This window comes from Dysidea avara, chromosome 8 (genome assembly GCF_963678975.1).
Source record: "Dysidea avara chromosome 8, odDysAvar1.4, whole genome shotgun sequence".
In the NCBI taxonomy this organism is placed as follows: Eukaryota; Metazoa; Porifera; class Demospongiae; order Dictyoceratida; family Dysideidae; genus Dysidea; species Dysidea avara.
In genome coordinates, this window is record NC_089279.1 from 10,564,283 (window position 1) to 10,580,841 (window position 16,559).

General features: G+C 37.0%; 1 protein-coding gene across 1 annotated transcript; it reads right to left on the reverse strand.

The window, feature by feature from the left end:
* Positions 1-13,094: 13,094 nt before the first annotated feature.
* On the reverse strand, positions 13,095-15,908 carry LOC136262933 (collagen alpha-1(X) chain-like). The gene is made up of 11 exons (XM_066057355.1): positions 15,834-15,908; positions 15,694-15,771; positions 15,432-15,623; positions 15,316-15,369; positions 15,225-15,260; positions 15,050-15,103; positions 14,940-14,990; positions 14,729-14,795; positions 14,581-14,669; positions 14,474-14,518; positions 13,095-14,346 (listed from the first exon to the last, which is right to left on the reverse strand). The coding sequence occupies exons 1-11, from the start codon at positions 15,891-15,893 to the stop codon at positions 13,222-13,224; spliced, it is 1,851 nt and encodes a 616-aa protein (XP_065913427.1). The 5' UTR covers positions 15,894-15,908; the 3' UTR covers positions 13,095-13,221.
* Between the last annotated feature and the right edge of the window lie 651 nt (positions 15,909-16,559).

The following is a 16,559-nucleotide window of genomic DNA, read 5'->3' on the forward strand; positions in this document are numbered from 1 at the left end:
ATGAAAATGTGTTTCATTTAACAAATACCTCCTCTCACCCACCTATGGAACGTTAGCAGTTGTACTGGTATAGTGCATATCAACACACAGTTTGACCACTAATATAAGTCCTGTACAAAATGTGGTGATGAGGAGGATGCTTGAAGTATCCTCTTGCAGCCTCACATAGGAAGTGTATATAATATGTGAATCAATGCATTAAATGGTGAAACAATATAGCAACTTTCCAAACATTCTCACTAACTGAACATAATTTTAGTATGCACATATGTAGCTATGTATGTTCCAGATGAGCTGTCCATGGTGTCCTATACTGGTGGTATGACCAGTAGTTAGTTAATATGAAACTGGTGTCATATTGTAATATTCTAGCAGGGATCCACACAGTGAGACACTGATTTTCTGGTATACACACAACATACACAATACAGAAATACACGCACAAATTAACAGATTCATTACATACTTATACATGGTAAATACCCTTGTTCACTGAAGCAGCTACCTTGCTGAAATGTACATAGCTAGTTGTGTAGTGGACTATGCACTGTAGTGTACAGTAAATGAGAACAAACACATCACTAAATCTATATACACATTTAAAAATGCTGAATGAAAGTATAGCTACTCATTATAATAATTATGTGTTACTATAGGTGTGCTTTTTTATGTACAAATATACTCACAAGAATTTATGACCCATACAACTAGACTGGAAACATATGAACCACTTAGCTATACACGTATGTATATAAAGGTGATTCAATTCACCTATATCTTTATTGTCATTTTTGAAGATGTAGCTATATGGAATATATCAAGACACTACCATAATGTCAAGCATATAGTGTGGCATGCTAGCTCTACCATATCACACTTAGTGTGCAGTAACTGCATGAAGGTATTTCATCTTCTGTCAAACACTGCTTGAAGTATCTTAGTTTACTACAGTGGTATATCCCCAGTATATGGAACAGTTAATTGTTTGTTATTTTAGTAGTTTTTCAGTAAACCCGCATTCACTGATGTTTTACTGAGAGTTTAAAACTTAGTAAAATAATTATGTTCCATATACTTAAGTTTACTGACACTTTACTATCAGTATAACTACAGTAAGACATCTTAACAAATTAGTAAACTAAGAACCTTCAAGCAGTGAAAGCAGACAACTGAAGCACAAGCAGAGCTGAAGAACTAGCTATAATATGTTCATTGTTGCGGTGGTGATGATATTAACTTAAACAAGTTTACACAATAAAAACCATAAAGTTGTTTCAAAGAATAATGAGATCAGGAGTGGATCCAGAAGCTGGCAAGGGAAGGGACACAAACAGGCTGTAGGTGATTGGAGAGAGCAGATTCTATAGCTCTTGTTAGTTGCTGTATTTATTGAAGTAGCAATGATCACTCCTTAGCAGGTTGATTTTTGGCATTATGGCCTTTGCAGATAGTTGTGGAGTCTTAAAAGCTGTTTTAAAAGGCAGAGGAATTATAGAGGCGCTTAGTACATACAAAAGCGCTGGGTAACGATTATGGCAACTGTTTTAACTTTGGTTTCAGGTGAGTTTACAATAAATGGTGGTAATATGCAGTTTCATCAGTTATTATAAGTTGATTTTTGTTGGACAAGGTGAGTAGTAAGTATGGGGGGGGGGGAGGGAATTTGCCCCAAATGCCCCATCCCGGATCCACCATTGGAAATAATCAACTAATTACATGCCAGTTGTGCCTCGTGGTTATCATGTAATAGAAACATGTATGAGAACTTGATCCTAATTATAAGAATTATAAACATTTTACATACATTAATTTATTAGTGTAGCTAATATTGATCATCATACTGCCAATTGTCAGTAATGTTGCACATTACCGAGTTTATACTATGTATTTTACAATAATATATAGTTACATACAAATTTATATGGATGCATTTAAAATGTTATTGATCATTGGTCTCATTAATAGCTTTATGATATTGCACACAAGTGATTGTACAACTTTAAGTCTGCATGATACATTGTCATTAGGTACAACAAACGTGACTACATGGATGTTGTATTGAGGATAGAAGAAATGTTTTTCTTTGGCTGTGAACAACCCCAAAGGAATGATGTATGTAATAACCACAGAGGTGTAGACAAGGTGATATGAAAAATTTAGCAATGTATGTCTTATGTTTTTAGACATTTCACTGGAATTTTGTTATACAATTCATTGTTGAAGTTTGCACCTAGGCGATTCACAAGTAAAGAAAAAACTTGCATAATTCAAAAAGTGCCGTTGTTTATTAACTATAATTATATTACCATTGACAATTTAAACCACAAGCTGAAAGAAATACACATACATACATTAACTATACTTCTCCAAATGCTTGCAATATATACGTACATAAAATGTTTATTATCACAACATTATACCACAACTTATATATACCATGTCTGTAGCTGCCCACAATAATTCCACTATGACTTCTCAAAATAGTTGATTGTCTAACTTGAATGTTGACATCAAACCTATTTAAATAGATATAATGCATTTGTATAATAGTCCGGTAGATATAACTGAAAAAAGGGGTGAACCCGGAAAAAATTCGAAGAAAGCTGATTTTGGTATCATTAGAAAGCAAAATTTTCATAGAATAACATAACCAAAATCCTCTAAAATCCACATTGGGGAAAATTTTTTATGGCCAATTTAGTATTGAGGCATATGTGACTGGATTCAGGAAAGTGGATCTTCCACGCATATCCAATTTACCAACTTTGACAACTCATAACTTCAGATTGGAAAATGGTATTGACTTGCAATTTGATCAGTAGTGAGCACCGGTATCACTTATTAGGTGGAGAAAATTTCAGAGTGATATTCACCTTGAACACTAAGTTGTGGTTTCTCAATCGGATGTATTTGCAGACCCATTTTTGCAAATCTGGTCATTTTTGACCAACAAAAATGTGCCATCCTTAAATTATTTTTTCCTAAAAAACAGTTTCCTTAGCACTTCTGCAACTCTCCCTCCTCCACATTTTGCAACACACTAATAATCCATGTTTGCAACAAGAGCATAATATTGCTATCACATGGATTTGCAGTGGAAAGCTGGAATTTATATTGTACAAAATTAATTATATGATCTATGGGACTAGTCCCATGTCTATCATCATCGGTTGCAGCCTTAGTCTTTCTAGTTTCCAGCCCCATATTAAGTTTCCTCCAATGAATAACTTTTTGCATCAGCTAAAACCATTGATCCTGAAAGCTCCATCCAACTGCAAGGGTTATCACACTTACACAGCTCGTATGTATAATAACTTTCTGATGCCACCATTTCCATGTACTTTGTTTTGTATACTTGAGACTCCTCAATAAATCAGACTGATTCCCTCCAACTTTTTCAACATGTGCAATTGCTGCATTATATAATCCATCATTAACTTTTCATTTGTTTGCACATCATTTGATTGCTGATTAGGCCGACTTTACCTATTCAAATGTTGCGGACATTGTATCACAGCTACCTAGGCATGTGAAAAGAGGACCTACATATGTGCCCAATAACGTCATCATTTTTCCAGATCTTAAAATGCTTTACAACCTCTGAATGAAAAGAGATACGTACTTGTCATATTCTGCTTCCAGCGTGCACCAGTAGCACAAGAGCTTCATTGCTGTCATCAGCTACAACATTCACTCTACTTCCTTCAATTGCAAAATTGAAGTGCGCATTGGACCATCAGTATGTCAGAATCTCCATGTGTGCAATCAGTGTGTAGGGCTGGCAGCATCCCCAGGTATGTTATGGCATGTGCAGGTGCAGATATTCAGTCAAGTGAATCTATGGAAGCATACAAAAGCCAGGAAGTTTTCTTGCAAATGAAAAGAGCAAACATCAATTGATCAATTGATTGCTTAATATCTGAGAGATGATGGCCAGGTTGTGCATCAGAGTAATTTGGATACTGACACACTGATTGTTCAATGTGCACTTCAATTTGCAATTGAAGGAAGTAAAGTGTGTTGTAACTGATGACACTGATGTTCTTGTCCTCCTGCACGATGCACCAGAACATAGCAAGTATATATTTTCTTTCAGAGGTTGGGAAACATTTGAGCATTGGAAAATTGATGACATTATTGGGCACATAGGTCCTATTGTAACGTCATAATTACATCTTCTCTTTTCGCATGCTTGCATGGAGTGGCCATCTGCAACATTTGAACGGGGTAAAGTTGGCCAGGCCTAATCAAGAAGAAAATGATGTGCAAATGATTGCAAGAACAACACGCTTTCACAACTTGTATGTGCATCTACAAGTTATTCATTAGAAGGAACTTAATGACTAACTTGATCCATTACCATAATGGAGCTGGAAACTAGAAGGATCAAGGCTGTATACAACTGACATGGGACTAGCACCAGAAGTCTTAACTTAAATTTGTACAATATAAATGCAAGCTTTCTACTGCAAATCCATGTGGTAGCAATATTATGCTCTCAGTGTAATCATGGATTAAAGTATGTTGCATGTGGCAGTTGCAGGGGAGAGAGTTGCAGAAGTGCTGAAGAAACTGTTTACAATAATCGTGACAAATATATTTGTTCAGAACTTACATGATAGGCACCTTTTTTATTTCTATAATTAGTCTTATCCTTATTTCATATAGCTAATATTGATTACAATGAATTTCTTATGAGAAAATAATTTAAGGATAATATACATTTTTGTTAGCCACAAATGACCAGATTTGCAAAAATAGGTCTAACAAATGCATTTAATAAAGAAACCACAACTTAGTGCACAAGGTGAATATCAACCTGAAATTTTCTGCAACTAATACGTGATGCTGGTGCTCACTACTGATCAAATTTAAAGTCAATACCATTTTCCAATCTGAAGTTATGAGTTGTCAAAATTGGTAAATTGGATATGTGTGGAAGATCCACTTTCCTGAATCCAGTCACATATGCCTCAATACTAAATTGGCCATAAAATTTTTTCCCCAAGGTGGATTTTAGAGGATTTTGGATATGTTATTCTATGAAAAATTTGCTTTCTAATGATACCAAAATCAGCTTTCTTCGATTTTTTTCCGGGTCCAACCTTAAATCTACCGGACTAATATGTGACCAGATTTGCGAAAAGGCTAGGAGTCTTCCACGCACATCCAATTTACAAACTTTCATGACTCATAGCTTCAGATTGGAAATGGTTATGTTGACTTGAACTTTGGTCAGTAGTAAGCACCAACATGGCTTAGCAGATGGAGAAAATTTCAGGATTATGTTTCTTTACCACCTGATCTTCCAAATCATAGAATTGGATGTGTGTGGAAGATCCTTTTCACAAATCCGGTTACATAATATGGAATTCTGTTCTTGGTATAGTATATACATAGTTTGAGACAGAAGACTCATGCACTTTTATATGCTTCCTGTCATGTAGATATAAAGTTGTCTGGGATAAAAAAGATTACTTAATGGTAGTACCCCTGCCTGCCTTTATACGTATATTAATAATTATCACTTATTGGATACAGCTACAACACAATCCAATTTGGTGGCTTTTACACATCCTTAGTACGTAGTTGGCAGTACTGGAGTTCATATCCTTTCTATTTTCATTCACAGACCACTGATATACAGGTATATGAAGAATGCAGGGATTCATAAATTGGAAAGGAAGGATGTCTTATATACAAAGCTGTAGTATTATAGAATAAAGGACACAACTTGGACAAATGAGATACGTATAGATAACGAGCAAACATGATTTCAACTAGACTTTCCTTATGCAAAAATGCAACGTTAAGATAAATTCTACACCCAAATACAGCAGAAGTGTTAAGTATGAAATTGGTTTAATACCAGATATGTGTTACATGAAGTGAACCATTGACTAGGTAAAAACTAGAATTGTCTAGTTAGATGTGTTGCTGTTTATTAACACATTCAACAAACAAATGTTGCACCTGCCAACCTGCTGGAATAGCACCATCATGCAGCTTTGAAGTTACAACATTAAGTTGTTGGTCTAACAAGTTATAAAATTGAGAAGCAGTTGTTGATCTAAATTTAATTCCACAGCATGTATAGCTACAAACATACATACAACTAGACAGTATTATAGCTGATTTATTAATTGCTGTCTTATAGAAAACTACAATAATAATGGTATACAATAGTGGTGATAGTTTCTTCACTTTTACTTATATTGTCCATAAATCTACTGTATTTGCAATATTAGATCTAAGCATACTCTTCAGTACTTGAGTGCATCTCAATGGGCTGCACACATTACGTACATTATAAGTCAAAAGGTAATATTGTACAAATAACGCATTTCATGTTTTAGTACAAAATCTTTTATTTTAGTCATAAAACTTTAATCTAAGACTTTTATGACTGCATGTGTATGCTGGTATAGACTTTGTGACAATAGAGGTGTTTCACCTTTTGCTGAATCATGAAACTGAACAAAGTTGACAACTTTCTCATGTTGGGAAAGATTGTGTTCATTGTTGTGGTGGTGATGATGATTAAGCTAGACGAGATTACTATGGTAACCAGGAAGTTGTATAGAAGAATAATGAGATTGTCTAAGACTATATGGATAGAAATTGATCCTGAATGAATACTACTGGTGTAATGGCAGCTACCACACTAGATCTTTTTACTGTAGTATTGTATGCTACTGAAAGTATATAACAAGTCTGTAAATAATTATTCCCCCTCATATTTGCTAAATGTTTTTCGGTATTCTAAAGATGTGACAGGTTATTGCGAATGTAATATTACTTGCCTATTTGTTCCTAGAGTTGCCACTAACTTTGGTAAAAGAAGTTTCTTTTATTGTGGAATGATTTTATGGATGGAACAGTTTGGCAAACAGTTGTACAGGCTACCCTTGCACTTTGTCATCATTTAAGTATTTGCATTTTAATTAAGTATCTTTTTTGCTGGTGTGCATATTTGTGTTGTTGTGTATTTTTGTATGCTGTGTACAGGGCTCCACTGAAAATCAGCTTAAGCTGAGTGGACTTTCTGCTTAAATATTACAGGTTACAATTATACAATGCACTATAGAGCTCTCAATTCACATCAAGTGGAACCTCACAATGCTTAGCAAGAGGTCATGATATACATTATCATCAACTCTTGTTCCGAGGAACTACTGTACTTATCTTAATCCACATTGCAGATTCTCCCTTTTGAAAATCTCACAAAGTATAGCTGGTATAAAGAGTCATTGTTACCTGTAAATCCAATTGGATAGAATACAGCACTGAATTTTTGTATATTCCCTAAAACCAGCCTCAAATTCAGTTGCTTGGCAGTATTGATTAGGCATAGCCAAGCCCAAAAATGCCTTCAGAGTGACCCCAAACTCTTCCAACAATTAAGTTTCTATGGAAGTTTAAAAATTTCTTGTTTTCTACTGACTAACTATTACGGGGGGTAACCATTGCCCACGCAAAACCCCAACATGGTGTACGAATCTCAATATTTAAGTATTTCTGTATTTAAAATATATCTGTAAATACAATATAAATCTAATTTCGATTTTTATCATGATGTTTTTACCTCGAGTTTTTGTACAGGAACAGCTGAGAGCGGGATCAGAGGAACTTCAGAAGAGACACAGGTGTACTTTGTACTGTCAATTTGAACCATTGTATAGAGCGGCGACCGTAATTGAACTCATGAACGGACTAAAACGTGTTCAGGATTTCTAAATATTTACTGAATGTGGATGAATTGGATTTCTCAGCAGCGATCGAGTCCCAAGACATCAAGTCTATTCCGTGCTGCCCTTCACCGCTTTCTACGAGGCTTTCTATTCAAATACTCGTTCAAATAACTTTATCTTTTTTGTCCTGTTGTGTATTACTCTGTTATTAGCTATCTGTCTTGTCTTAGTTATTGCATTCGTGCCGGTGCATTTAATGTTACTGTATGTAGCTATGCTTAATTGTGGTGAGTACGTTTGCGGGCTTGTCCTTTTGTACAACCCTGTCATTTTGACAAAATTGATACTAATACGTTGGCTACCCCTCAAACTATTAACTAACTAGCTAACTGATGCCTTCTGAGCCATGCATAACTCGACAATGGATAAGGCTACGGGCTTGATTTTTTCACTGTTCGACGTCGCTTTGTCCCTAGACGTACCTTTTCGCCAACCGCAGTACGTACGTACGATGCACGTATCATGGACTTACCTTTGTACTCCTTTGTGTTCCAGTTCTTTTCGCTGACAACGCAAGGTGTCGATGATAGCACGATATAGCTACGGCTTCCCTCTGGCTGTGTCATGCATTTCGCCCGAATTCAGTTCCATAGCGACTGGATTCATTGCAGAGAAGTTTCTTGTACTGTTTTTCGTTTGTAACGCTGTGTAACGAGCGGAGCATAACTACAAAGCAATTATGATTATGATTACTGAAAACACAGTTACAAACTGATATGTTCAGGTAAGGAAAAAACATTACAAATCACATAGATGAGAGTCAGTTATAATTTATCTAAAAATACTTGTAGAGATTGGGATTCTATTGTGTCAGTTGGTAAATTGTTCCAATCGCGGATAGATTTGGGGTAATAGCTGAATTTATAATGATCTGTTCTAGCAAACGGAATCTCAAAATGGAAGGGGTGGTGGTGGCGGGTGGGATATGTGGTGTTGGTGAAATAATTTGGGACTGTTAAGACTGATGAGGAGTAAACAATGTTGTAGAATACTTTTAATCTAGTCACGTATCGTCGGTGTTGAAGTGATGGCCATTGTAGATCTGCTAACATAGATGTAACACTACTGTTATATCGGTAGTCTGACTTGACCCAACGAGCAGCACGTCGTTGTACCATTTCTATACTTTGTATCTCCTTCTGCAAGTAGGGGTCCCATACTGCCGATCCATACTCCAACAGTGGTCTCACTATACTGGTGTAGGCTAAACATTTAGTTTCTGCAGAAAATCTATAAAGGTTACGTTTAACTAAGTTTAGCATCCTTGTTGCTTTAGAGATAACTTGATTGATATGAGGTGTAAATGACATTTTTGAGTCTAAGAGAATTCCTAAATAAGGGTGTTGGGTAACTCGCTGCAAAAAGTAATTTCTGATAGTATAGTTGAAAGTAGAGGAGGATGTTAGTCTACTACAGGTAAGTACCACACACTTGGAAGTGTTTAATTCCATTAACCAAGTTTCAGTCCACTTTAATATAATGTTGAGGTCATGTTGTAATAATAATTGATCTTGCTGACTATTGATAGTTCGATATAATATGCAATCATCTGCAAAAAGTTTCAAATGGGATGAGATGCCACACTTGATGTCATTAATGTAGAGCAAAAACATCAATGGGCCAAGAACAGTTCCTTGGGGAACACCTGACTGAACTTGCACAAAATTTGAATCATGTCCATTCACAACAACACGCTGTGTTCGCTGAGTCAGCCAAATCTTTATCCAGTCATAAGTTGTACCTTGAATCCCATAGTGAGAAAGCTTGTTTAAGAGTCTACAATGCGGAACTGTATCAAATGCTTTCCTAAAGTCAATGAAAATCATGTCTACTTGGGAAGTATTATCCATGGCCAATTGTACGTCTTCAACAACAGATATGAGCTGAGCCTCACATGAATGACCTGTTCTAAAACCAAATTGCTCGTCAATTAGTATGTTGTTGGTGTTGAGGTGCTCTGCAATGTGGTGATACATAATATGTTCTAATATCTTGCAACAAACTGAAATTAGTGAAATTGGCCGGTAATTGTTGGTGTTGCTTCTATCCCCCTTTTTAAACACAGGTGTTATGTTGGCTTTTAGCCAATCATTTGGTATATGTCTAGATGTTAGGGACTGGATAAAGATAACAGTTAGAATTGGAGCAATCTCTTTTGCACAAAATTTTAGAATCCTGGTAGGGATGTTGTCAGGACCAGATGCCTTACTTGGATCTAGAGTTTGGAGGAGGTTTTGTACACCATCACATGAAACTGCAATATCTGGAATTATAGGATGTGGAGTGCCGTCGCAGTTTGGTATGTCAGTGGTATTCTCTTGAGTAAATACAGACTGAAATTTGTTGTTTAGAACAGTAGCTTTTTCTTTAGAGCTGTTGATAGTATTACCATTTTCATTTAAAGGAGGTATACCATGTTGGTCTTTACGAATATTCTTTATGTATTTCCAGAAATTCTTGTGATTTGTCTTTTCATTTTCGTTGAATAGGTTAGTTTGATATTTGGTGTGAGCATTTCTAATACAGTTTGTGATTTTATTTCTTAGAATACGGTAGTCATTCCAAGCCTTTTCAGTTTGAAGAGATTTAGCTTTGCGATATAAACGAGTTCGACGGTTCATTAATCTTTTTATAGAAGGGGTAATCCATGGGAGGTTGTTTCTAGATTGTGGTGGTTTTTGAGGGATATGTGAAGTAATTGCATTGTTTATAGCTTGTTTAAAGTTGTTCCAATTACTTTCAACATCGTTGGAGTAGGGATTGCTTGAAAGAAATTGCAGCTGGAAGTCTAATATATCTGATTTAACACCCTCCATATTTCCTTTGTGGTACAGATAGATGGGATGGTCTATTTTATCAGACAGAGGTTTACTTGGTAATTCAAAGCAATAGAGAATTGCATCATGGTCAGAAATTCCTGGAGTTATTTCTACATTTGATATGAGACTGGGATGAGAACACAATATCAAGTCCAGTATATTGTTACCTCGAGTAGGTACACTAATAAGTTGTTCTAGACCATGATCATTGATAGTATCTACAAAAAGTTTGTTAGTGTCAGTGCCATATGTTGGGCTGGGATTGATGTGGGCATAGCCATCCTGCCATGAGATGTCTGGGAAATTGAAATCACCACCAACTAGCAAACATGGAGAGTTTTCAGGATCTTCAGTGTGCAGTTGTGATAAACAATTCTTTAAACTTATAATTGAACTACAAGAGTTATAAGGGGGCCGGTAAAGAGAGCATATATGCAATGGCTTTTGGTTATGAATGTGGAGTTTCCCCCAAATCATTTCGGCATCAGACTCACAAGAAGTAAGAGTTGTTACTTCAGACAATAAAGCGTAATGGCCTCGGTAATGGCCACCTCACTTCAGTGCGTGATTGGTTATTGGGGCGCGCGTTTAGACGCAAAATTATCAAGGGGGTATCACTCCAATAGGCACTGTACTACGATCTGCGAGCTAAAGGTCAATGAACAAGACCGATTTTTCACGAAGAACAACGGTCAAGCTGTTTTCCCAGCATGGTCAAAGCTTCTCGACTAAGTAGTGCACGAAAATATAGCGAAAATAAACGGAACCAGGTCAGTGGTCACTCAGACAAAATTTCGATGAAAGTCAACGGTCAAAATCGAAATTCGATTTTGACCGCGGTCGCAGATCGTAGTACAGTGCCTATTGGAGTGACACCCCTTTGATTATTTTATAGAATGCCTGGCGCCATTCTTTCTTTTAATGTGGTAAATGTAGATTCTGTAGTCATAATTGTGTTATTAAAAAAGCAAACAAACGGAAAAAATTAGGAATTTTAAGCTGCATTAGGGATCAAACTAAGAACAAAAAAAGCAGGGAAACAAAGGAACAGCTAAAAAGTTGTGAAACATGCCTATAGCTACCTGCAGATATATGTACTAGTGGACATGTAATCCTTAATCCAGTCAAGGTTATAGGCTGAATTAAGAGTAGGGATTAGATGTCCACTAGTATATAGGCAACTTCCCTTGTTTCACAACTTCTTAGCTATTCCCTTGTTTCCCTGGTTTTTTGTTCTTTGATCCCTAATGCAGCTTAAAATTCCTAATTTTTCCTTCTATATACTTGTACTGAATGTGCAGATCCACAGACAGCTTACAGCCTAGGTAAGTTACTGAGTAGTGCAGTAACAATTATTCGGATATTCGACTATGCAGTTGGCATGATATTATTTGATTTGTTAACATGCTATTCGAATATTCTGCACTGTGTTAAGCTGTAACCAGATAAATAAAGACAACCTAGGGGCTTCAGATTGTGAACAAAGTGGTATATTCAAACTTCGTTTTAGAAGGTATAGAAATAGGTAGCTCTCAGGCTTTAGGCTTTACCTTACTGCCCAACAAAGATATCAGTATTTATTCATGCTTAAATAATACAAAGTTGTTATTGTTCCAGCAATCAGAAATATTTTGTCAGGGCTATTGTCCACTAGATTTCTCTCACTATCAAGCACACTAGTTGTATATGTTATGCCCTGAGCATTCAACTTTAGGGCATGCGTCTAGTAGCTAGTTGCCCCGCGACTATTCGACTTTAGGGCACACGACTAGTAGTTGCCCCAAGCATTCAACTTTAGGGAACGCATCCAGAAGTATTCAACTTTAGGGTACACGACAATTAGTATTAGCATTGGCGTTAGGGTTGGGTTCAACTTTGGTTTCTTCTTCACCTTTGTCTTCAATATATAGAAGCTACTCCACTCGGAAACATATAAGGTAGAAACTAAGGGAGGTGGGTAGCTGGCAGCCACGTAGCACAGTGGCTATGACCCTGGTTCACATGTTGGAGCTCCCGGGTTTGATTCCTGGTCAAGGATTTTGTGTTGTTGTTGTTGTTGTTGTTGTTTTTTTTTGTTTTTTTTTTTGTTTGTTTTTTTCATTTCAGGACCCTTTTTTGTTTAAGTTTTATTTTCTTCACATGACTGCCAGAGCAATAGCAATAGCCTAAAGAATAGTCAAATAATTGGTTGTTTTGTTCACAACTACTCAAATAGTAAAAATGCTATTTGTTTCAGCACTATTACTGAGGAGCCACATGGAATCTAGGATTACCCAGTACTTAGCTGCATGTGTTGCCACAGAATAAATATTAAGGGTCACTGGGTCAGTTAACAATACTATTGAATAGCTAGTGAGCTCGTACATAGTAAGTAATCTTTGTCAATGACTTACCAGGTATCATATGTACAATAAGCACTCTAGTCAATGAACCAAATCCAAGTCACAATTATTAATGTGATTCCTGTACAGTTATCAAAGCCATATAACCATTATATGTAAAAACTTTATATGAGCGCCAACCATTGTTATACCAACAGCAACTATGTTTATAATGTTTAAATTCATTACAACATTTTATGTAAAAATACGTACAGTATCCGTGTTCATAGAAATATAAATAAATATTTTTTGTAGTTCAGTAGCAAAGTTCTAGTGATTAGGATTGTAGCAGCAACTCCTTGTGGCTACAATATTTGCCAGTTGGTCTAGTCGTAACTTGTACTCATCCAACTGTTCTTGAGTGATGTCATCATCACCTGGTTCTCCTCTTTCTCCTTGTGGTCCATGTGCTCCTCTCATTCCCTTCTCTCCATTCACTCCGGGATAACCAGGTACACCTGGTACTCCATCAGGACCAACAGATGGTGGACAAGCTTCTCCTTTAGCACCAGGATAACCAACATCACCACGAGGACCTTTGTCTCCCTTTTCACCAGGTACTCCCTTCTGTCCTTTAGGTCCTTGTGTAGGACAAGTTTTATAGGTGTTATTTCCAGGAGGTCCTTGTAATCCAGGTGGTCCCCTCTTACCCTTTTGACCTTTAGGACCAGGTTTACCATCTTGTCCGTCATGTCCATTTAGTCCAGGATAACCTTGGTTACCAGGGTCTCCTCTGGGTCCTGGTGGACCGGCATATCCCATTTTTCCTTTCTTGAATGGACAATATGAGAAGAAATGACTGCAAGGACTGCCACCTTCATAATCCACATAATATTTGCATGTTGTGTTGTCATCATTGGTAGTTCCAACATCACGTCGTTCCCTCACTTCAAAGTTTATAGCATCAATTGCTCTTTTAAGATTTGAGTCATAGTCTTGTCCAAAACAACATTGGTAGAAAGAAGAGCGGAAGGTGGCAATGTATTCAAGTAGTTCTTCTACACGTGTGGCATTTTCAATGTTACCCTGAACTCCTGGAAGGCCGGGATATCCAACAGGACCAATATCTCCCTTTAATCCATCTTTTCCTGCTGGACCACGTATTCCCTTGGTTCCTGGTCTACCAATGAGGCATTGAGCATCATCTCCAGGAGGTCCCTGAGGTCCCCTGTAACCTGGATGTCCCTGGTCTCCAGTTTCACCTTGGTCTCCTTTCTCTCCTTTAACTGCAGGAATTTCTGTACATTGTTGACATTGTTGGAGCTCTCCAGGATATCCCTTAGGTCCATAAGGTCCAGGTGGTCCCTGATCTCCGGGTTTACCGACAACTCCATGTTTTCCAGGTACTCCATTGTATCCTTTAGGTCCCTGACTACCATCATCACCCATCTCTCCCTATTGTAGTAATAGTATGACATCTATATACTATTGGTGTATTAATAAGAGGTGTTATAGTTGCACAATAGTTATTGTGTGTTGACTGTCTTATGTCTGTATACATGCTATATACTTGTCCACATACCTTTGGTCCTCGTGGTCCTTCAGGCCCATGTTCTCCCTGTACAAACTAAATATGTTGAAAGTAGGTAATGAACAATTGTTTGGTTGTTGTGATATTGTAGAACTCACTGTGCCTTGTTTAGGACAATTGTATTGTGATGTTGTACGAGTGTTTACATCACGTGTTGCTCTCTTTGTTGATGTGACTTGATGTCCAGCTATTAGGGTAAATGTATTCATCACTATGTCTCTGTCAACCATTTTGTATCATCCATACCTGCCTTACAACATGACTGTAGCTGAAGTCCAAGGTAGTTTACCAGATTATCAAATTGTTTTTTGATCTGTAAATTGATACCAAACATCATCACAACTAACACAGTCATTTGACTATTGTCTACATTTTGCTACAAGTATACATTGCGTAAATACAAAAAATAATGTGAATAATTATGGTGGATAAACCCTACAAACTCACTATAGCATACCTTCCAAAGTCCCTTGGTACTTCCTTTCTGTCCCTTGGGACCACGTGGACCCTGTAATATTACCATAAATTATAACAATAATATAAGAATATAAATTTGTATTTACTCACTGGATCTCCTGTCATTCCAGGTTCACCACAAAGACCCTCATCACCAGGGATACCCTGTAGACAACAAATTAAATATTAACAGATACAAGATAATAGTGGACCATGTAATGTCATTTGTATGTATTTACAGCTATTGATTGTTAAAGGCCACACATGTAATAGGTACTGTACTTACAGGATATCCAGGTGGTGCATGCAGGCAACATTTTCCCTGCAGGAGATCAATTGTAAATAGTTCATTAAAATAGTATTAGGGTGGTATTTACCTTTTCTCCTTGGTAACCGTTAGGACCACGAACTCCTTTGTATCCAGTAACACCCTAAGATGACAATGATAAGATGTTAAATAAACTTTGCTTAAGTGATGTTTATAGTACAACACCTTATGTCCTGGTTCTCCCATTTCCCCTCGAGGGCCGGGTTGTCCATCAGTGAGAAGACATTCTCCTTTAGGACCACGGGGTCCAGGATAACCTTGGTCACCATCATCTCCCTTTGGTCCATAAGCCCCATTAGTACCTGGTTGACCTGACCTACCACGGGGTCCATCATCACCAGGATAACCTTTAGGACCCTACAGTAGTGGTGTTGACGGAGGAGACACATGACTACACATAATATGTAATAGCTAGTGTAGTGTGTACCTGTGGTCCTGGTAGTCCAGGGTTTCCTCTGAATGTACTGTATGTACAATTACCACATGATGGGTGAGTAGGATTATCCTATAGAGAATAACATAACAATGTGATCATTATGGTGACTAGTGTAAGAACAATTGACTTACTATTGCTGAAGCTAGCAGTAGAGCAGTAGCCACACTTGTTAGTAGAAGAAGCAGTTTCATTGTTGAGTAGCTTATTCTTTGATTAATGATGAACTTTGTGCATAGCACTGCTCCTTATATATGCATTTAGCATGTTCCATATAAGGTAACATCCCACACTATTTTAGTTACACCAGACAACACTGTTGACCAATGGAAACTCTACTAGTGTGTTACTATTTCCTATTTTCCTCTTATTGGTGCTGTGAAAATTTTTATATGTATGTCATCTGTGGGGTTGCTGTCTTGTGACTAACACAAATACTAAAATCATTCCTTAGTTGAAGTACATTGTCATAGTTTTGATTCCTCAAGTGCATATATATATACATGTATTAGGTATTAACTCTGGGTCCCTTATCTAGGCAAAGCCATAACAAATTTCCATGATCCGTATTTATGGGCGGTGGAATAAACAACCAGAAGTGACTACCCTAACAAATTGCATTTAAATAAACAATGTATATGTGCAATTGTACACATAGTAACGTATCTATCAATATTATCCCCACCTTCCCCCTCTCAGGAATAGTGGGGGAAATGGTGGGGATTAACTTTTGGAAAAATCAGCTTTTAGTTGTACATATGAATATGTATGAAGAATACCTACTACTTGTCAATTGTGCCTGTCTAATTATAAGTCGTATATACTTGCTACAGTATATACATGTATGTAATTCCATATAT

What these genes read in the sequence shown, in the direction of transcription:
- LOC136262933 (XM_066057355.1), bottom strand. Translation starts at nt 15,893, where the DNA reads ATGAAACTGCTTCTTCTACTAACAAGTGTGGCTACTGCTCTACTGCTA. An exon ending in ATGCACCACCTGGATATCCT is followed by an intron (nt 15,104 to 15,224) that starts GTAAGTACAGTA and finishes TGTTGTCTACAG; the next exon opens with GGTATCCCTGGTGATGAGGG. An exon ending in GTACCAAGGGACTTTGGAAG is followed by an intron (nt 14,796 to 14,939) that starts GTATGCTATAGT and finishes ATCAATTTACAG; the next exon opens with ATCAAAAAACAATTTGATAA.